Genomic DNA, 20,941 nt, shown 5'->3' with positions numbered 1-20,941 from the left:
CGTACTCTGGGCGCGTCCCGGCTGGAAATGCTGCAAGTGCCAATTCCAAAATGTAGTACACAATCCAAACGTCGTGGAACGATGCAGTGGAGCTTGGAGAGGTTGGAATGGTTATTCGCGATGCCTGCACTTCCATTGCAACGATTGCAAGAACAACTGAGCCCGGGGAGGATGACGTGGGGGAATCATTGTTCGAGCAGACGTTGACCGACAGAGGGAGTTTTGGGAGTTAGACCAACTAGAACTGGAGAGGGGGTGTTCAAGAGTTGGGAGAGCTAGAAACGATGAAGAGGAGCAGTTGGTGATACGAGGTCATGTCACATACTAGAAAGTCAATATACCCTTTTCATTCATTTAACACTGTGGAGTAAGAGCCAAAGGCATTGGTCTACTCTTTGGCTACTACTGCTTAACTTTTTCGTGAACGTCATTCACACTACGACGTAGCATTTGACAGAAGCCATTGTCTTCCACAGGTCGTATAGGTATCACTGCCTTACCTTCCACCTTCTTCAGTTGAGGGTTGGGTAAGGGCTCTTCGATCGAAGCAGAAATATTTGTGCTAGACGAGTTGGGATTGAAGGTAGGAGACGCCACTATGGGGACTGGTTATCTTGTAGTGTAGGTATGTGAACGAGATTGCTTCTTTAATCACGTGGGGAAGAGAGGCTGTCATTTGCAATGACTCTGGGTCTGTTCAAAGTCCCACTGGCCGGGATAATATCCACTGATGGGGACATCTTTGAGCAGAGCCAAACTGAAGAAGCGAAAGTAATAAAACTGGGCGCAATATTCCTTACAGATAGTCACACTTAGCCAGAAGGTTCTTTATGGTGGTTGATATTAATTATTAACATTAGTTATTCTTTATATATACGTAGTAAATAATCCGCCAAAACTCCATCATGACTCTAAGCCCCCATTCCATCTCATTAGAAGAATAAACAATTAAACGAAAGAACCACGACCCCATTGGGACATAGCCCTCCGCCTGACATTCAGTTTATCGCTATCATCCAGCCTAACCATTCTGCTTTGCCTATAGGTGACATCCTTTCCACTGCGCTCGGCCAAGTACCTCTTCAGCCAAATGGCACCCTTGACGATCACGAAGATCGAAATGATACCGACTGTGTACCCGAGGATATGTAAGATGATGCTGGCGTTGCCATGGGCAGGGTTCATCCACTCGTAGACGTAGAACCCTTGAGTCAAACGCGTGAGATACGCGAGACCGAGGTATGCCGACAGGACAAGTAGGAGAATGGATAGATGTGACCATGGGGAGGTTGATGTTGCTGGGAGGACGACCTCAGTCAGGGCGAAGAGGGAGTTGAGGCCGTGGACGGAGATGTTGATCCACTGTTCGAAACGGCCCTTTGGCCAGGGGCCGCTGTACATGGTGCCCCAGAAGACGATGGTGACGAGGAAGGGGAAGCAGGTGATGCTGGTGTAGTAGAAGTAGTGAAAGAGTTGGAGGATGCGGGGCCAGCTTTGTAGCCATGTTCGACCTTTGATGGCGTAGCAGAAGGTGTGCATGCTTGCGAAGGAGAAGTAGAAGCCCAGGGACCAGAAGGTGAGGTAGGTGAAGAAGCTGAATGATTGGTGGATGCCGTCTGAGCCGATGTATAGTGTGTAGGAATCGATGTTGACGTCTTGAAGGTTATTGGTGCTTAGGTTGTTGGCGAGCCAGCTGTAGCACACTATCATTGTTGTGAAACAGTATATGGCAATGATCGCTCGAATAGACGCGAGAACGAGTGTGGGGACATAATTTGATCGAAAGAAGGAGTGTGATGGGTCGAATCCCTCAGGACCGATTCCGAAATGAGCGTAAGATAGAAACATAGTGACCAGAACAGTGACCGACTGTACAAAGAACGAACTTTTTTTTGCAAAGGAATGTGGATTAACGATAGACTACAGGACGTGAAGGAGAAACGAGACGTTATGAATTAATATTCCATCAAAGGGAGCGAATGTGTTTTCCTCCTGCATTCGATCTATTGAAGCAACATAGTCCGCTTCTTGACCAACAGCCTCACCGCGCCAATAGTACATTTTGCGCCCGCCAAAAAATCGCCCTATGTACAAGTGACGTGGTTTAACTCTACCTAACAGTCCTATATAGGCGAAATAGTTCTACTTTGAACTCGTTTAGGTTCATTGCAAGGATGGTGGATTAAGATGCAATGCGAGTATGCGTGGGACGAGAGTATCCAGCGAGTCGCAAAGCAGGCGCTAGAAGCATTTAGATGTCTTGGTAGTAACTGTGCCTGGCCCTTTGTTAGGTCGAACACATCGATTGGCGCCTCCGACAGATGGTACGAGGGACTTGAGCGAATCGAGCAAATACAGAACGCCTCTAATCCCTCTGGTTAACTGGATTCGGTCACGCAACAGCAGCGCCACATGTTCTCTGAGCCTTTTTGGGATCGTCTTGGTCACTTTTCTAAGGGGTTACAATGACAGTTTGCATCGACCACGCGATCATACCCATTGAAGAATCTTGGTGTGTTCCAGGGCATGTGAAAGGCGAATTGTTTGAATTTGTTGCAGGCGAGGCTCAGACAAACTATCATATAAAGTGTAAGCATCCCTTGAAATGCTATTACTTTCAAAATGATCTCTCTATCTACTTGTAATAACAAAAAGAAAAGACATATACGGGTAAGGCCGCCCTTCTAAGATTCTCGCTTAAACGCCCACGCGCGCTCCGAAGCGCGAGGCTGGCGTGGCTGGCTGTAGATGCAGTCTAACACCCTCTAGGCTGCCCAGAACTTTTATTGGACCCATACTCGTGTCCTCGAGTCTTGCTTATTTTTCGAGATCCAGATCTTCGATGATCTGATGCTGGATTGTATCTAATACGCATTTGACACAGTACACACCTGAATCGGTGTCAACCCATCTGGATTAGGGGTCTTACCCTAGCGTGAACTCGAGAACAGCAAGCCACGTGGAAACTACTCCGTAGTCTGGCGTGCTCTGGAAATACGAACAACAAAAACAAACAACAATTACAAAAAACATGGGTGCCAACCCTGAGAACATCCCTTTAGACGAGGATCATCTCCTTCAGGAATTCGAAGCCCAGCATGAAGCCGGGACGGTCGTGTACGATACCGCCCAGCGGCTGATACCCTACACATCAGGGCCCAAAAAGTTCCCCCTCTTATTCTACGTCACTACCGCCTTCTCCAAGAAACCGCAACTCGGCGGCTCTGAGGAAACTAAAGAGGAGCCTGTATATCCGATACCGGGTAGCGATATCGATGTCACGGGATACACCATCGCAGACATCGACGACCATGTCCTGGCGTGGAACAAATTCGCCATGTTCAAAGCGCACATGATATTGCTCACGCACGACGGGTACAGAAGGCAGCACGCACCCCTAGAACTCGACAATGTCAGGGCTCTGTGGAAGGTTTTGCGTAACTTGGAGGGTGAGCATGAGTGGTATGGATTCTACAATTGTGGTAGAGATGGCGGTTGCAGTCGGCTGCACAAGCACATGCAGGTCTTCCCTCTGCACAAGAAAGATGGCTTCAGGATGTTCCCAGATACGGGACTTGATGAGGATCGCGTGCCGTTTAGATACCTGCTGCATAGGTTTGACGAGGTGCCCGACCCGGATGAAATCTTTAACGTCTACGTCGAGCTGTTGACGAGGGCAAGGCTCCTGTTGGGATTGGGAGGTGCGGATGAAACGTCGCCTTGCCCTCACAACGTCGTCCTGTGTAAGCGATGGATTGTAGTTGTTCCGCGAAGGATGAACCGGTACGAAGGACTAGGTGTGAATGCTGTGGGAATGATGGGAATGGTGGGTCTTTCCAAAGAGGAATATCCAGCATGGCTAAAGGTTGGGCCAGAGAAGATTCTCGTTGAGAGTGGCGTAGCCGTAGATGAATCATCATGTTTCGACTAGGCATGGTTCTTCACTTCATCTACTCACCTGCGGACCTGTCAAACATTGATTTTGGCCGGATAGACATTTGTTACATAGAGTAGAACGCATCTTAATGGAACCATAGAACACCAACGACTGATAATGCCTAATATGATAGTTCGTCAATTCGACCATATGAAATATCATAGTTTACTGCAGTGTCCAAAGACAAGTAGAATCAAACTCATAATTCATTCCTTTGGTCTAGTACACATAACTAAAATTGACCTTCACCTATCGATGTTTCGGGGGATAGGGAAAGGAGAGAATGGTATCTATCTACGTCGTAGCAAAGGAACTACTACCCACGGGAGGAAAATAGGAGGCCAGGCCTGCACTCCTGGCACCTTGAACCATTCCGAGGGTGTCATCCTTGCTATTTCCATTGCTGTTCCTTCTACCATGCAGTCCCCAACGCCATATGGACCACCAGCCTCCAACCCATTTGTGCATGTTTGATTTCACCGTTGGTAAACCTTCCCTTCTGATATACAGAGCTGCCATCAGCTTCTCACGATGCTTCACCAAGAAACCTTCCCTGAGCGCCTGCAATGCATTGAGCGAGAGCAAAATTTCACAGACGATGAAGATTCCAAGATTGCTTATGATTTGAATTATGCGAAACCGAAGTACTCGCTGCCGGCCGTCATCGCGGTGTAAAGTTGTTTGCGAAGATCTTCGTAATTTTCGTACTCTGGTAGATCGAGCTCTGGAAAAAGAAATTAGCCAAATACTTTCAAATTATTCATGGTGAAATGGGACTTACGATTGAAGCAAGTGTGACTCGAGGGTAGACGGTCTTTGCTGCCGTAATCCCGATGGATATTGAACCTCGAGAAGCCATTCATGCCCTCCAGTTCCTTGAAGCCGTTCAGTGGCACCTTACTTGTACCGGTGACGAATTGCAGAAGTTTAGCGCGTTCTTCTTTGTCAAATGAGCGCATGGCGCGCCAAAACCACTGTATCTGAGGCGAAGCGGCGGTGTAGTTGTGATACTCGGTATTGTTTTTCCAGTCATCGACATCAATGTCAGGCAGACCAGAGATCAGCAATTCGAGCTCTTGTTCGCTGAAGATCGAGACTAGTTCAGCGGGCACAATGTCGTGGAAACCCTTGAGGAAATGCTCGAGTTGCTCCTGAACCGCCCCGGTTAAGCGGTGCTCAGTCACAAGACGGACATACTCATGCTTATTCTCTTCAGTCACGGGAACATTGCTACCGTTCTCGATGAGATCGACAGTCTGGACCTCTCCGAACGCCTCGACATCGACGGAAAACATCTCGGTGATGATATCAGTGATGTCATTCTCAAGCATCCATTGCAGAGACTTGTGGTATTCCAAGTCCAAAGTTTCCATGTCTTTGAGATTGACTGGTCGGCCGAGGATGCGCTTGTATACAGCCCTGCTGAAATGGCAGTCCAGAACACGACCTTCGTAGAGAGCCTTGCCAATGATACGTCCAATGAACTTGAAGAACATTAGATGCTCTGGATTGATGGCGCTGAGGCGGTTGGGATGGAATGTTGTGCGGTCTGATGCAACTGGCACGAACAAGGCATAGTCTGCATTGAACATTTGCCTTGCAATAACTTGGAACCATTCTCGTGTGACACCGCCTGCATCTACTCCTTCCTCGCCGTGGAAGCGGATGCTGAGCTTGCCATACTTCATTTCATCCGCAGTCTTAAAATAGAGTGATTTGAACGAGTCAAGGAAGACCTGATCACGACGAACGGACAACTGCAGGGGCGGTTGCTGTCGATCTTGATTGTTTCGTGAATGGAGTTTGCGGTTGAAATAATTGCGCTTGTTGTCGAATTCAAGCACCTTTGAATTCTTGACGAGGAGAGAGAATGTCCCAGACATGAGCTTGGGGTTCTGGCGGACCAAATCGTTCAGAATCTTCCGATGATCCTCTGTGAATGTGAAGAACAAGCTCTCCATGCGGCTCTCTGGTGGAGGGCTTGAAAGTGCGAACTCTTTGTTTACGATCTTGCTAAGAGGTATATCCTTGAGAGTAGTGTTCTTGCAGACGACCATAAGAGCTTCAATGAGAGGCAGGAGGATGGTTGCAATGTTCAACATATTACCGCGTTGTCGGATGACAGTAAGGCAGTCGCTCAGCTTGCTCCATAGCCCGCCGAATGTGGAGTTCTCGTAAAGAGTAAGTAGAATATCCTCCTTCTGCGCAGGCTCGAGAGCTTCGGCGCTATTGGCCGGTTTGTCCTTGCTGTCGCGAGTAGGATCGAATAGATAGTCGAGTGCGGTGAGCGCGCGCAACAGTTTGGCTTGGTCGGAGCTCGCGGGGGAGAATTTTGATAAAGCCATGCCTTGGACATCAGTCGGGTTCTTTGCCTGGGACACCTGAATAGTAAGAGTGGCAAGGTCGTTCAATGCTGATTGAGCTAGATCTTGTGCTATGCCGAGTAGCTCTTTGCCGAACACCTCCTTTGCACCAGGAATAGGAGACAGATTGCTAATAACCGACAAGGTTTCCTGGAACACTTTGGCATTGCATTCTCGCGCTGCCAAGATTCTCGCAACAAGGCGTAGATTACCGTCTGGCACCTCGGGTGGCACAAGCGTGCGATGCTTCTTCGCTTTGTCATCCTCAGGCTTTTTGTCATCCGTCTTCGGATCACTGCCTTCGCCTTCGGTCGTGGATTGCTGTGGTTGTGCTTGTGCTTGTACCTCGGGTCCACTGGTCATCTCTGTATCCTGAGCCCGCTGCTGCGTTTCGGTAGTCTGAGCATCGGCAGTGTTGGAGGGCTTGTTTGCCTCTTCTGCGGCTTTCTCTTTTTCCTTCTTGATGGCCTGAAGAGGTCCAGTGATGACATGTAGCAGCGTGGTCAGTTGCTCCATAATGGAAGAACTTTCTATTATCAATTTTCGGTCCAGTAGGCCAAGGAGAGCATTCAATGGGTATCTGGTTGCTTTATTCTCCTTTGCTTTTCCCTTTCGGTTTCCACGATTCTTAAATCCGACGATTGTCTCATGCTCCGTGAGGAAGAACGACCACACGGCAGGATTCTTTTCTGTGAGATTGAAAAGTGTGTGAAGACATTGCTGCACAACCATCAGAGGGGACACTTCCGCAGTGATCGCCAAGGAACCGCTCTTCCGTGAAAGTTTCGGTGTTTTGTCTGCACCTTGCTGTTGAGGAGGTTGTTTGGCGCGGAGAGAGAGCTGAGCGAAGCTGCGCTCTACGGCATTGACGTCCGCACTGCCATCCTGAAGAATAGAAAGCAGAATGCTGATCACTTCAGCGCGATTCTGTCGGTTTTCGCAAACATTTCGCAGAATGTGACTCAAGCTTGCCTTGGCGCTGCCTTGTTGAGGGATGAACATGAGTCGAAGGAGTGTCGCTACTCCAGACTTATCTAACATCTGCACACAAGGGCGAGCTTTCTTTTTCTGATTAGGGTCGTCTAGTTGTGCACGGCGCTCGCCGCCGCGCCGATATCCGGGCTGTATGAAGTCGTTAAACTGATTCAAGCGGCGGTCACCGCCATACGACCTGGCTTCTGCAGAAATTTCAGGCGGCAACTGTCTCAGTACATCTTCATCCTGATCCATAAGGACTGCTTGTCGTAGCTGGGGATCGAGAGATGCCAGGAAACTCGCAGGATCCATGTCTTCGGGCTGCGCAGCGCCATTGGCCTGGCGACGGCGTTGTTCTTCTCGTTCGCGGCGACGATGCTCTTGCGCCTCTTGTTGGAGTAGTTCCTCACGAATTTCGGGTGGCAAGGCATCGAGAAAGTCCTGGTCGAGACCAGTCGGATCGGCTTCGGTCTGCTCGGTTTCGTGCTGTCGAGCGCGGCTCTCCGCGATTTGTTGCATGAGGACTTCCTCTCGTAGTTCTTCAGGTAAGGCCTCGAGGTACTCCAGATCAATACCTAGATTGGTAATGTCGATCTCTCGACCACGAACATTTGTCGTCACGCGAGGAGCCGCCTCCGATGGACCAGGGGCAGAAGCTTGATTTGAGGATGGCGCCTCTTCGACACCTTCCATGCCCTCCGCTTTGTTCGCTGTGGATTCAGAGGTCTCATGTTCGGCTTCGGCGCTGGTCTCAGCAGCACGGGCTGCAAGTTCAGCAGCCTCACGCTCTTGCTGCTCGCGCTCTTCACGTTCTTTAGCCTCCCTCGCTTCCCGCTCCTCCCGCTCCTTCTTTTCTTTACGTTCCTGCTCTTCTTTCCGCTTACGCTCGAGCTCGGCTTCTTTTTCGGCTTGTCTAATTCTCGCTGCCTCGATGGCTGGGGGGACCAGACGTCTCAGGATGGAACTAATGACACGTTGACTCTTTTCAATGGCACTAGCACCATAGAAAATGCGCGCTTCTTCCTGCCAGCGAGAGCTTGTGAATCCCTTGTGGAACGCTATCGCAGATTGGGGGTCTTCACGGGGAGAACGCGACATATTATCTCGCGCCCGTGGCACATCGCGACGAATGGAGGGATCGAAAGGCGGAGGTAGACCCATGCCCAAAGGCATATTATTGAATGAAAGATGGAAAGTGCCGTTGTGTTGCTGAAGTGTGGGCGCGCCTCCTTGGGCCATAGTATTGAGCAAATTGTTGATGAAGGAGACCGGGCTGTCACCGGAGAACGTGCGTGGTCCGCGCCCTTCAATGGCATGGACCCAATCGCTGCCTTCGTTACGGAAACCAGTGAGATGAGCGTCTGTAGCACGTCCCGAAGAACGACCAGCGCGCTGAAGGAGAGGGTTGACGCCCTCATCAGCCATCCGAGGACCGGCACCAGGTCTATGTGAGCGGAAGGCGGGGACAAGTATGCGGTCAGACGGTCCTGTAGGAAACATCCATGGGCTCAAACGATGAACAGTACGCCGGGTGGCCGTAACCGGTTCGTCCCAGCCACTCCAGCCCATTTCAGCCATCCCTTCATCATCATCCTCGAGGCCTGGATGATAGACGATCTCCTCCTCATCGTAGTCATCCTCATCCTCTTCTTCTGTGTTGAGTTAGTGATCTAGATGGATTATAAATTTTGATGAACGTACCTTCGTCCTCCTGCATGTCGTCTTCCATAAACTCATCCATCTCAGCCATGCGTATCTGATCAAGCATAGCTTGAGGTGGGTCTAGGACGAAGCCAAGATTGGGGTGGATATCATCTGGATTCTCTTCGTCTTCGGCAGCGTAGACAGCCTCCTCGGCACTCCAGCTTCCCTCATGATCATCGGCAAGGCTCGCCCCCTCGTCATCGCCGATGATCTCTTCTAACTCCTCGAGTGCCTGAAGATCGTCCAAATCATCGTCATCGTCATCCTCGTCTTCTTCGTCATCGTCCTCATCTTCATCATCGTCCTCGTCCTCGTCGTCGTCGTCCTCTGAGAGCATGTCCTCATCTTCACCCTCGACGACTATCTCGACGTCCCCAATATCTCCAGGCATGCCCTCAATGGGACCCATACCCTCCAGATCGCCCATGTCCATCTCTTCGTCTTCTTCAGAGACTACGTCTTCGTCCGCCATGTCTTCGTCGTAACCCATGTCTTCATCGTATTCCATATCGTCAGCATAAGGATCCTCCTCCTCGTCGTCGGATGCATCCGACTCATCGTCATAGTCCTGAGGAGGTTCGTACATGCCCAATGTGGAGTTGCGGAACAGATCAGGCGTCTCTTCACGAGTTGCATCAATGATATCATCGTCCGAAGCAGAAGAGATTTCGTATTCCTCGGTAGAATCAGGCGTGGACGTGTCATATTGTGTGCTTAGATCCACAGCGACGGCGCATAACCATTTCAGAGGCTTCAAAATGTATTTGACGGCGCGCTTTGCGTTCGGAAAGTTGAGGTCGATATCCGCAATAGCAGTGGTGAGAATGGTAATGAAATTCTTTTCGTACATGATCTTTGCCATCTGTTTCAAAGGAGGTGTCAACTCGGCACTCTGGCTGAGCATCTGACCATCCGAGCGCTGGGAAACCATTCGGGAGAACATATCCGCGATGCTGAGCAGGCGCGAATACTTAGAGTCCAATGACTCATCGGACCCGCTGGCATCCTTAAAAGCCTTAAGAGCATGCTCCAGAACAAATTTCCGAACAAACAGAAGATCGGGTTCAGTTTCAAGGTATGGAGATGTGATGTGATTGCTCACGGAGGGCCTGAATTCGCCCGTCTTGGCGCATAGAGAAACAATAACATCGATTGCGCAATTGGATGTGGCCACCTTCTTCTTGAACGGCAAGTCGCCTTCCGGACTGAGTGTACCGACGGGGACCAATGCATTGAGTAAGTAATTGAGCACCCCTGACCTGGGCTTTGAAGGGGTCATGGCATGCGGATCAGCTTTACGAGAAAAGTTGATAAACTCAATCTTCGTCCTGTTGTAACTCTGCAGGAGCTCGGCCAAGCATTTCAGGATAAAACAACGGTAGATGTAAATGGGATGCGCATCCGCCTTGAACTCAGACTTGTCGGATTTAGCTGGTTCAGTGGTCGTGGGCTGTCCGGCCGGGGTTCCAGAAGAGCCAGGAGATGCTTCGGCGGGGCTAGCGGTGGTATCCTCATTCGTCTTCGGTGGCTCGGGCTTGTCCTCTACCTCCTTGTATGCGAGTAACTCACACAATAGGTAGTGGATAACTCCATCAGGATTTTCTACAGTAGGATGCTTGAGATCGGATGTTTTCGTTCGCTCAAGAACATGTCCTCTCTTTGGCTCGCTGGTTTCGAGGGGCTTGTCACTATCTGCTACATCTTGTGATGTGGTGTCTCCGGAGTCAGCGTCTGGAGCATCGTCTTTCTTCAACACAAGTGTTTGAGGCCGCTGATTAGCATCATAGCGGGCTAACTGGAGCTTCTCCTGGGTGATTTCCACAAAAATATCCGGGTCTCGTAGAGCTAGATAGTACATCTGTCGCGTGTAACCGGTAGTATCAGTCTGTCTTCGGTCGCGCTGCTCAAACATAGCCTGTATTTCACTGCGCATGATCTGTCGAATAATAGACTCATCCTCGATGATGTGTCTCAGGACAATCATGAAGGCACTTCTAAGGGCTTCGTTTGTGACCCCAGAGAGTTGCTTCACCATAAGGAATAGTCGCTGAATATGGCGCCTCTCTGATAACCGAGTAGCTATCTTTCGTGTGCGTGTGAGCATGACGAGGACACGCGTAACAGAGAGAGCAAGTGACTCATCCTTTCCAATCCGTGGAAGAACCTCCATTATCTTGTCGAAAAGCTGAGTCTTCTGATCCAGAGAGATGATTGGCTCAGGTGGTTGCTCAACGGATGTCGCGTCAATTTCATTGCCGGTTGGTGCAGTCCATTGGATTTGGTGAGGAAGCTGATCTTCGGCAAGGAGGCGCTCTACTATTAAGAGGACCTGGCCAATCCACGGGGAGGTTTCTTCCGAGGAATGGTCGGGGAAGATCTTCACAAACCCAAGAAGCATCTCAAAACTATCCTTGAGCTCCTCCACGACAGCTTCGTATAGATCCTTGTCTTGTATTACTAGTGCCAAGAGGTGAGCAGAAGCTGCAATCCTCTTGCCTTGATCGCGGAAGTCGTCGCTCATTTGTAGAGATATAAGTGACTGAATGAGTGTAGATCCAATTTCCGCGCGCATTGCGGATGTGTCTGGTGCCTTGGTGATGGCTGCTGTAATCAAGTCTGCAAGCTCAAAGGTGACATCGTCGTGAGAGTTCAGGACGTCAAGGGATCGGTCAATGAGGTTCTTGCGGAGGTTCGACCGTTCGTTGTCGAGATCATCGAGGGCAACAGTTTCTGCCACACTCCCAGCCTGCACCCTCCTGCGGTAGGCAAGGAAGGACCAAGTCAAGTCAGACGACTGCGTAGCTGGCGGTTCTGCATTTGAAGGCTGCACTGCCGGTGTAGCCTCAGGCTGTTCCGCGTCTACCATGTCGACAGACTGAGAGTCAGGCCCGTCAGTATCATTGCTTTCGTCTGAGTCGCTATCTGCTCCACTGGCATCATCATCGTGATCAAGATTTGTTGCTGCGGCACTGCTTGGAGAGACGTATGATAGGGATTGTAGTTCGGTCTCGTAGGAGGGCAGTGGATTTCGAGGCGCCCGAGGATGGTTTATCACGTTCTGGCAGTATTCGACTGCAGTGTTGTAATTATCACAGCAACGATACAGTGCTTCTACGGCGAGGTCCTTGTCGAAATGGGAATCCTTCAAACGTGACAAAAGTTCGGCGTTGCGAGCCTTCCAAGGCCTGATAACTGGCTTGGCTCGCGGAGGGATGCTATCCGCATTCTTAAAAGCTCCATGCTCGGTCTCACCATCTAGAACAGTTTTGAGGATGCTGATAGAAGTCTTTACAATGGATGTTGTAGCCTTATCGATGAGCTCCGAATTCCAGATTTTGTGTACCTGGATGGTGACCGCATGCTTCATTTCCACGAGAAACTGCGCTGTGTTGAAGTAGTCGGCTCGATCCCTATCCCTCTCTGGTCTAGACTGCATAGCGGTAGTCTGGCTGGACTCATTCACAATCTTCGGATTTATGATCTGGCCGTAGAGTGTCAAAACAATCTTGATCCCACCAAGAGAGAGATTCAGCAGTCTCTGTAGCTCCTCGTTGGTTTCTTCATTCTTAGATTGCACGATCGGAAGAGCAGATTGGTAGAAGGCATCCAGGATCTCTGCGAGAACAGACATGCCTCCCAGGTTGCGGAAAGAAACCAAGATCAATGTCAGGGTATGAGGTGTCGGATGATTCATGCTATTATCAATCACGAGCTGAGAAATGGAAGTTAAGATGACGATCCAGTAAGCATATCGATCTTGATCTGAGTCGGATTGCTTGGGACCTTCGAATTGTAATTGATCAATGGCAGCCTGCGCGAGTTGATCTGAGACGATAGTGGCACACTGCCGATGATAGGTTTCAGGGTTACGTCGTGGCAGAAGTAGCTTGCCGAGGGATCGAAAGAAGGGCGATATGCCGGCTGGTACTTTGCTGAGCAGATAACGCAAAGTCTGGGTGTTTTTAAAGCGCGCACTTTCCTGGCTCAAACGTGCGGTGTTGGTTGCATTATCAGTGGTGCCAGAAGCAGACTCTCCAGCATTATTGCTGGCGGTATTATCGGTCTCCGCTGATGTTCGATCATTGCTGTTCAGGCGAAGAATATCATCTGCCACCATGTTCCCTTGACTTGAGCTCTTGATGCGCGTCTCTTTCTCCCATTCCGCAGGCATCGTCTTCTGTAATAAGATCTCTTCCCAAACGCAGCTTCTATGTAGCCGGCCGAGACTATAGACAACTTTTGCGTACATGTCTGCGAGATTGACTAGACTAGCAACGTTATGGCTAGAACGATGAGTGAACATCTGCCCATCAAAGGTCATGGTAAGTGCAACAATGAGGGTTTGCAAGGTAATAAGAGATTTGACATGATCAGTACCTTGGCGGACTGCTCGCTCATCCGCAGAACCCGTCGTGGTTGAGGCGACTTCTGTGTAGGGCGCGAAAAAGGCATGCTTTCCAGTGTGGCGCATCAAAGGCTCCAGGCAATCCAAAGCGGCTTGGGTTCGCCTAAGAATGGACGGTATGGTTATGTGTGGTTTTTGTTCCACGAGAACCTGAATGACTCTACCGAATTCCTCCCCGGGTGCCCCCGGTTCATTGAAACGTGCGGGGAGACTGGGAAGGGTTGCAAAATCCAGAATAGACTCTACCCCATCTGCATCCAGATAAGCAACGCAGGCTGCGTGGTTGCCAAAGAACCCCGAGAGGAAACGACAAACAACGCCAATGTATTGTCCAGTAGTAGGTCCATTGGCGGCATCCTCCGTTTCGGTTACCTCGTCGATGGAGATGGTGTCAGTTGGTTTGGAATTACCCGTTTCGCCCGCATCTTCCATTTCGACATCGCCGCCACTGGATGCACTTGAGATGGCCTGACTGATAGCACCTTGAGGACCAAGTAAAGAAGCTCGACCACCAGCAACCATGATTTTGCCGTCAGAGCTCTCATACCAGAGTTTCGCCCCAACTCCACTCCTCTCGGCTTTGGCTGCGCACAGCACAACCACGCGCTTGACCATGTCACTCAATGCCGATAGAACTTTGGTTTTTAGTTGAGGGTGGTGCCTAACCAGTTCATCGAAAGACGATCCTATCATACTAGGAATCTCGGGATCGCTCTCAAGAGCTTTGACGTGTGCCGGGCTCTCAAAAATCTCAAAGAAGCGGTCCAGAGCAGATGACTGTTGAAAAACTTTCATTCCCGCTTCGGTCAGACAAATAGCTCCAAATGCAGGTGGGAGAGTGGAGATTGCCTCAGCGACCGGTAAAATGCCTGGCAACTGCGGTACTTCGCGAGGCGGCGCAAATGAAGCATCGCTCGATTCCGTTTGTGATGGTGCAATTGCGCTGGGATGAGCAGCGACTGTGTCTAGGAAAGCCTCGCTAAGTCGAGCTTCCGCTATTACAGCGTAACTAGTGGGCTCATTGTGGATAAAATTTGTCAAGATGTTGACAGCCATACTCCAAACAGTTGATCCGAAGACGGTGGCATTGGACAGGACCGCTCTTAGGGCACCTAGGAGTTGAGGAGAATCAATCAAGTTTCGCATCAAGCGATCAAAGTTCCCGCCAGTGTGAGACATCATGTGATTGAGAAACTTGAATAGCCATCGAAGTGTCTGCTGATGGTGGAAGGGGATCTGATAATCCGTGAGTTGGGTTTTGTACTCTTTCGGTATACCCTTTCCCTCTTCGGCCAGCTTCTGGGACGTCTCCACCTCGTAAGATGTCAGATCGGCAACAATGTCGAGTCCTTTCGCGCTGACAAGGGCTGCGAAAGCATCACGAAGGTTATGGACGAATGTATCAAGGAACTGAAGAACTCTCGGATGAACACGTTCGGCTTTCTTGGTTCTGAGCGTCAAGACCTCCACTAGGATTTCGAGAAGTCCAGCAGTGACCATCCCTTCGCCAGTGCGGTTCTGGGCAGCTGGAAGAGTATTAAGCAGGGAGAAAAGGCTTTCACGCCATTCGTCTTCTTGCCGGTCATCGCTAGGCTCTTCAGGAGTGCCAAGTTCGGCAACAGCTTTGCGAACAATATAAAAAAGTACACCGTGGTTTACGTTGACAGCCAAGGCGGCGCAAACATCCTGAGCCTTGTTCTTGTGCTTTGCTAAAGATTCAAGCGTGCCTAAAGCATATGTTTGAAGTTCTCTCGAGAGATGCATCTCTCCGTTACCTGGCGGGTGCACTAATTCCGACAACTGATATGCGAGCTGAAGTCGACGCGGTTCATCAGAATCCTGTTGCCCAACCTTGCTGTAAAAATCCTTTTCGCCAAGCACGTAACCAAGATTTGCGATAGCAAGGAGCCGAATAGCAACGACGTCTTCACGGCCTTGGCTACTGGTGTTCAGAGCTCTGGTGACCCTCAACTTGTGCAACAATTCATAATGCACGCTCTCTGGCAAGTTGGTCAAACCTTGATTCAAAAGCTCATGAATATCAGTTCGAGCAATAAGGTCTGCAGACATGTCAAAGGTCTTCGGACCGTTGGAACGGCCAGCCTCTGTATCGTCACCAAACATTGGGGTTACTGGCGTGACAGGTGAGTCGGTTATGGAAACAGTGTGAGCCTGCCGAGGTGTCTGGTTTGTACGGAGATTGGATGTCCTTCGTGTGGGAGTTGGTGTTGAGGGAGGCTCATTGGAGGTAGGCGCTGACACCGCGGGAGTCTTGCTTGAGCTTTCGTCCGCTGTCGGCGAGGGCTCATAGTAGGATATGAAAACGCCTCCAAATTCTTGCTTCAAGCTTGTTTCTGGGAGTTGAAAGAAAGAGACCAGGTCGGCAGGGTTGATCTTGTCAGTCTCGTTCCGACGATCTCCGAAGGACTTTTCCTTGCCTTTTCCAACAGGAGTCGCGAAAATCGGCACCCCGGGTGCAGGGCCTCTAGCCAGAGGAGCAGCGAGCTTCTGTACCTTCTCGAGATTCAAGTTGTAGTGACTATGGAGAAGGTTGGAATTGAGTGTGGATGGGGGGAGTCGCATTCGAGCTGCGTGGTATCGCTGAGCAAGACGGAGACTGAGCCTAAGGGTAGCTTTCAACAGAGAGGTCGACGTTGTGTTGAGCAGCTTATCCAGCTGGTCACTGCTAGAGTAGAGGCTTCGATTTCCACAGTTCTCTAGGAGCAATCGGGTGAAATGGAGAATGTGTTCGACGAGTTCTCGATCGCCGTCCTGCGAGAAATGTAACTTGTCCAACACTGCCTCAGTTGTCGTCTGTTCCGGGTCGGCGGCTGATTCCTCAGCGTCGCCCTTGAGCAGAAGCCGCCGGCGGAATGGTTGAGTCTGCAGTCCATCCTCCAAGCTGTATTCCTTATTAAAGAGTTCCAAAATCTGGTCGAACCGATTAAGGACTGGTATCCAGTGATATGTGTCTCCTCGCGGGAACGGCCATGATTTTGGGAACGAGGACAGGTGTGCGGGTAATTGATACAAAGGGATCTTAGACGTCGCCTCTACAAAGTCCTTGATCATAGGAGACTATAATGTGTCAGTGGCAATAATCGCAAATTCGATCTGGGAGCTCACTTACCAGAGTTGCCTCATGTCTAGAAGTGGCGTGCTTCTTGATCTTCATGATCACAAAGATCGCTCAAGCGGAGAGCCCGCCTCACATGCAAGCCTGCTTTCAGCTGTATAATAGTCTGCGCTGCACCTAACACTCCAGCTTGCTCGTTCCGAAGGTGTCTGTGCGACTAGAAGTCACGCAACGGACGCTGCAGTATCGATTGCGGTGACGAAAGGCTGAATTAACAATTCTGTGAATAAGATCGAGATTTCGATAGTGTATTTGGCTAGACGAAATAGTGTCACTGTGGAAGGATTCGCAGCGTTCGTAGGAGATGTGGGGTGGACGATTCGGGTCGACGGATTTCGGTGCGGTGAGTACAGGCTCAAAGGTCGTAGCAACCTAGACGGAAAACACGGTGCAGGCGTGCTTATCGGCAGGTTACGGCGAGCTCTTCAGCGATTCGTAGCAGACTGAAAAGACTGGTTTTGACGGCCTTGTACGTATGGTGAGGAGGGGGAAAAGGTTGAGGTTTTGGAGAGGGCAAGAGCTTCGAAGTTGGTCCCGCGTAGGTACTTTACAATGATGTCGCGCCGCGCCAAGGCCCTTGATTAGTCACGGCTATCGGGAAAGACGCCTCTTCCGCCGACCCAACTCCGTCAAAGAAAGTAAAGTCCATGCAACGGGTGCCTGTGGCCACTTCGTCGTCGCACAAGCACAAATTTTGGCATACCTCAACCTCACTCTGACGAATGATGAGGCTGCTGGCCGAACCGTGCAATTGTTGCCTACCTAGGTTTACATCGAACTTCACCTATAGAGGACATAGACGTCGTACTGGGTGCCTACTGGTCTCATGCATTTTTCATACCTAGACTAGCTACCTAGGTATTCAAGAGTATACTCTAGCCAGTTGGCAGACTCCAGGTCTCGCGAATGGAAATTTGTTGGCGCAAACCCAGGACTAGCATGCCTGGCATCACGCATTCAGTACATACGGATCCTGCCCAATTTCTGTCGCTCGATGAAGATATCAAGAGAACTGCTTGGCTTTGTATCCGCGATTCACAGCCGCCTGGCTCAGTAGACTCGGCGATCAACGTTATATCGAAAAGGACACTCGCATTGTTAAGAACCTCTGTCTCTTCTATCCATCCAAACACCGCCTATCGCTGTGCATGTGCTAATACTAACTGATGCAAGAATGTCATAAACAAATCCTGTGGCTTTGGGTAATGTCATTCGACATACGTATTCTGTGGAGCAACCCATGTGTATCCCGATTGTTTGGCCACCGTTTTTCAATGGTATGGTCGTCGCTTATATCTCAGTCCCGCAATGTGCTAAACTCAGAGGCATCATACAAATGTTGATGAACTGCCGGTACAAGAAGAGACTAATCACCGGTACCGCTAGCATTGCTGGGGGCATCCTTTCCTTTGACCACCCGCAACGTCTCTTCCAAAACCAACAGGTCCCGCTCGATCAGTTCGGCCCAATTTTGGATGTCGCCAATTTCGTTAAGCTTCTTCGTGCTCGTGTCTGCCATTTTCTGCCATTTCGCACTTTCTTTCGCGAGGGCTGCTGTCTGCTTTGCCAACTCTTTTTCTTGCTTTGCTATGGCTTCAGAGTTGGAGTGAAGGTCCGCGGCTCGGGTTCGCATATCGGTATCGACTGAGCCTCCGACAGCAGCCAGTGATGCCGTGACCGCGGCGCGGGCCTCCGCTGTCCGACGTGCCGAATCAGAGTCTGTAGACATTGCGTGATGTGTAGCTTCTGAAGGATACTGGGATTTTATTATCCGGCTCGTGTCCGTTTAGTCCGTTGGATGATGACAACGATGAAAATGAGACCCCACCTGCTGGCTGTATCGTTGCGGGGCATCTCGACATTATGACCAGGCCTGCCGCGTATAAGCGTGCAGAGTGCATCCAAATACGGGGCCTCTGGTGGTTGAACATCGAGACAAGCTTTGCGCTGTTGACCATACAGATGTCGGCGGCACCTTAAACCGGTTTTACAACAGAAATGGTGTGAACCTGGCGTCTCTAAGTGGCCAAATTAGGCGACATGCAGTAGATTCTAAGACATAGCAAGCTGGTGTATGCTGGGGCTCCTTTGACAACAGAGGGAATTGGCAATGCCAGCCACGTGTTCGAGGGGGGCTGGCTCAAACACTGCAAAGAAGACGTGGGTGAGAGAAGGCATTATTTTTGAGCAAAAGAAAAACAGTCTCAAATAGAAACAGTGAGTTTTAGTGTACTGCTGCTACTTTTTCATTTTTTGTAGAGAGGCATTATCGTAGTGACATTTGGAGATCAAGTTTTGAACAACCAAATAGATCATTGATTTAAATGTACATTTAAGGCCAGCGCGCTTCTCTATCCAGGTGGACTTGGGTTGATCGCTTGAAAAATGTCTAAGCTATTGTGACATCGTATCATGCAACTCAGTCCTCATGGTCGGATGGGTTGTCCTCATGGATCCAGAGAAACCCAGCCGCATTGATGCCAGTACATCCTCACTCAAACGTCTTACAGCCCTTGACCTTACGGATTGGCCTTCCTTAGAACTTCCGGGCAGGTGTGCGAAGTTGAAAGAGTTCGTCGAGCTCAGCGAAGTTCTTCCCTTTGGTCTCAGGAACCACAAAGAAAGCTATAGCGCCCAGGATTATAGCTGGGCCGAGGAAGACAACACCGGCCTTCGGACCCAAGTTTGCCTCTTCAGTGTTGATGAGGTATGGTATGGCGATCGCCCAGCCCATGTTGCATATCGCGTTGACGGCGGTTGCGATTGAGTTTGTCTTTGCACGGAGACGAGAGGAGGAAATTTCGCCAACGATTGTCCATCCAACAGCTCCAAGAGACTGTAAGAATGTTAGCGGCAGGGTATCTATTATATTGGATTGTACTTACTAGGTAATAAAAGACGGACCAAATAATCGAAAAGGCAGCCAAAGCCTGTCCCCTGGCTACTGTTCCTCGCCCAACCCAACCGAGGACAGTGATGGCAAGTAGGCAAGGAATCATACTGAATACACCAAAGAGTAGCTGCTTGCGGCGGCCGACATGCTCGATCAAGGCGAACGACACAGCGACAGCGAGAATGGCAAGGAGCAGGGATATAACAGTAATTAGGAAAGCGTTTTCCAGCCCAGACAATGTGAGGAAATATGCGAGATAGTTTCCGCAAAGAGGAAATCCGCCAAATTGTTGCCTGTAATGTCAGTGCAAGAAAAACGAAAGATAACAACAATCCAGACTTACATCACCATTGGAAGACACGCCAGTAAGGTTCGGCGACGGTCTGTACCTTTGAAGCATTCAAGATAGGAGACGGCCTCGGAGGAAACCTCTTTCTCTGCTTCAAGGGTGGCTTGAATGCTTCTCACCTCCGAATCGATATCGTAACCATGCTCTCCACTTCGAATACGGGATAAAGCCGCCTTTGCTTTGTCGAGACGGCCTTTGCTTGTCAGCCAGTATGGAGATTCCGGAGTGAGCAATAAGAAGAGTGCCAGGCACATTGCCGCCAACCCAAGCTGGGAAATGACCGCAGCTTTCCATGACCAAGGGCCATCGACTTTTGAAGTACCCTCCAGGACACAAGCCGATAGAAATGAGCCGAAAACAATCCACAACTGAAATAGAGAAAGCATGAAGCCTCGAATTTGAGGCGGTGTAATCTCAGAGACGTATACTTGGGTATTGCCCTGCATGAATCCCATGGCAATACCAAATATAATCTTAGCAAAGGCCCATAGTCCCCAGTGATTCGAAACAAGCTCTACCACAGTTCCAATGGTAGTGAGGCTATTACAAGTCAGATCATGTTTCTCAAATTCTTGAGTCCGAACTTACAGAATGGTAGTAATGAAGCAAACTCTGCGGCCGAACATATCGCTTACTTGTCCGACAGTGACAGCACCCAGAATAGCGGCACAGAATTGACAGATGGTCCATACCAGCTGCCGGTCAGCTGGTAGCGTCCAGGCATTTGCACCCGAATCGTGTACTCCAAATGCCTTAATGAACTCTTTGTTGGCAATAATCGATCCGATTATCATCATGTCATATCCGACTAAGACGGCAATGGAAGAACAGCCCAAAGCTGCCAAAGCCGCACGTGAGTAGGTCTTCAGTTCTTTCATGTGTTGTGCCCAGGTCGTAGGCGCCGACACCTCGATCGTGTTCCCATCTTTCGTGGACATAATCTCAACCTGGGCTCCTTCGATAGACTTTTGTAGCTCCATTATGCTAAGAGAATCCTTTAGACAAAGAAGATATGAAAAATCGGAAGAATGCTGCTGCTGGTTTAAATGAATATGAAGCGCTCACCCCTCTATTTGTATCTGAGGAGAGCTCGTTTCGACCAGTACAGTCGATATCTCCGATACTCGTATCTCAAGAGATAGTTGCCCCAGTTCTAGAACCGGGAGCGTGGGTATACTC

At 49.9% G+C, this 20,941-nt stretch overlaps 5 protein-coding genes across 5 annotated transcripts; 1 reads left to right on the top strand and 4 right to left on the bottom strand.

Moving 5' to 3' along the window:
• Positions 1-948: 948 nt before the first annotated feature.
• Positions 949-1,893, bottom strand: BU24DRAFT_448779 (uncharacterized protein; the record flags this gene model as incomplete). Its single annotated transcript, XM_033530912.1, has 1 exon — positions 949-1,893. Exon 1 carries the CDS (start codon positions 1,846-1,848, stop codon positions 949-951), a length of 900 nt encoding a protein of 299 aa, XP_033385350.1. The 5' UTR covers positions 1,849-1,893.
• An 876-nt stretch (positions 1,894-2,769) lies between these two features.
• BU24DRAFT_420038 (uncharacterized protein) lies at positions 2,770-4,084 on the top strand. Its single transcript, XM_033527375.1, has one exon. The coding sequence runs from the start codon at positions 3,032-3,034 to the stop codon at positions 3,929-3,931; it is 900 nt and encodes a 299-aa protein (XP_033385349.1). The 5' UTR covers positions 2,770-3,031; the 3' UTR covers positions 3,932-4,084.
• A 51-nt stretch (positions 4,085-4,135) lies between these two features.
• On the bottom strand, positions 4,136-17,028 carry BU24DRAFT_490255 (uncharacterized protein). Its single transcript, XM_033533702.1, has 4 exons — positions 16,515-17,028; positions 8,977-16,462; positions 4,719-8,927; positions 4,136-4,661 (listed from the first exon to the last, which is right to left on the bottom strand). The coding sequence occupies exons 1-4, from the start codon at positions 16,557-16,559 to the stop codon at positions 4,567-4,569; spliced, it is 11,835 nt and encodes a 3,944-aa protein (XP_033385348.1). The 5' UTR covers positions 16,560-17,028; the 3' UTR covers positions 4,136-4,566.
• A 575-nt stretch (positions 17,029-17,603) lies between these two features.
• Positions 17,604-18,489, bottom strand: BU24DRAFT_420036 (uncharacterized protein). The gene has a single exon (XM_033527374.1). The coding sequence runs from the start codon at positions 18,247-18,249 to the stop codon at positions 17,887-17,889; it is 363 nt and encodes a 120-aa protein (XP_033385347.1). The 5' UTR covers positions 18,250-18,489; the 3' UTR covers positions 17,604-17,886.
• Positions 18,490-18,904: 415 nt separating this feature from the next.
• BU24DRAFT_387912 (general substrate transporter) lies at positions 18,905-20,700 on the bottom strand (the record flags this gene model as incomplete). Its single annotated transcript, XM_033524989.1, has 4 exons — positions 18,905-19,356; positions 19,406-19,706; positions 19,757-20,302; positions 20,351-20,700. The coding sequence occupies 4 exons, from the start codon at positions 20,698-20,700 to the stop codon at positions 19,057-19,059; spliced, it is 1,497 nt and encodes a 498-aa protein (XP_033385346.1). The 3' UTR covers positions 18,905-19,056.
• Positions 20,701-20,941: the final 241 nt, after the last annotated feature.

Source organism: Aaosphaeria arxii (genome assembly GCF_010015735.1).
Source record: "Aaosphaeria arxii CBS 175.79 unplaced genomic scaffold BU24scaffold_3, whole genome shotgun sequence".
NCBI lineage: Eukaryota > Fungi > Ascomycota > Dothideomycetes > Pleosporales > Aaosphaeria > Aaosphaeria arxii.
Note: the sequence above shows the minus strand (reverse complement) of the source record. Positions and strands in the feature narration are given on the sequence as shown.

Coding starts and splice junctions, on each gene's coding strand:
- BU24DRAFT_420038 (XM_033527375.1), top strand. CDS start 3,032: ATGGGTGCCAACCCTGAGAACATCCCTTTAGACGAGGATCATCTCCTT.
- BU24DRAFT_490255 (XM_033533702.1), bottom strand. CDS start 16,559: ATGAAGATCAAGAAGCACGCCACTTCTAGACATGAGGCAACTCTG. Junction 16,463..16,514: donor CTAGACATGAGGCAACTCTG/GTAAGTGAGCTC, acceptor GACACATTATAG/TCTCCTATGATCAAGGACTT. Junction 4,662..4,718: donor GAGTCACACTTGCTTCAATC/GTAAGTCCCATT, acceptor TTCTTTTTCCAG/AGCTCGATCTACCAGAGTAC.
- BU24DRAFT_420036 (XM_033527374.1), bottom strand. CDS start 18,249: ATGTCTACAGACTCTGATTCGGCACGTCGGACAGCGGAGGCCCGCGCC.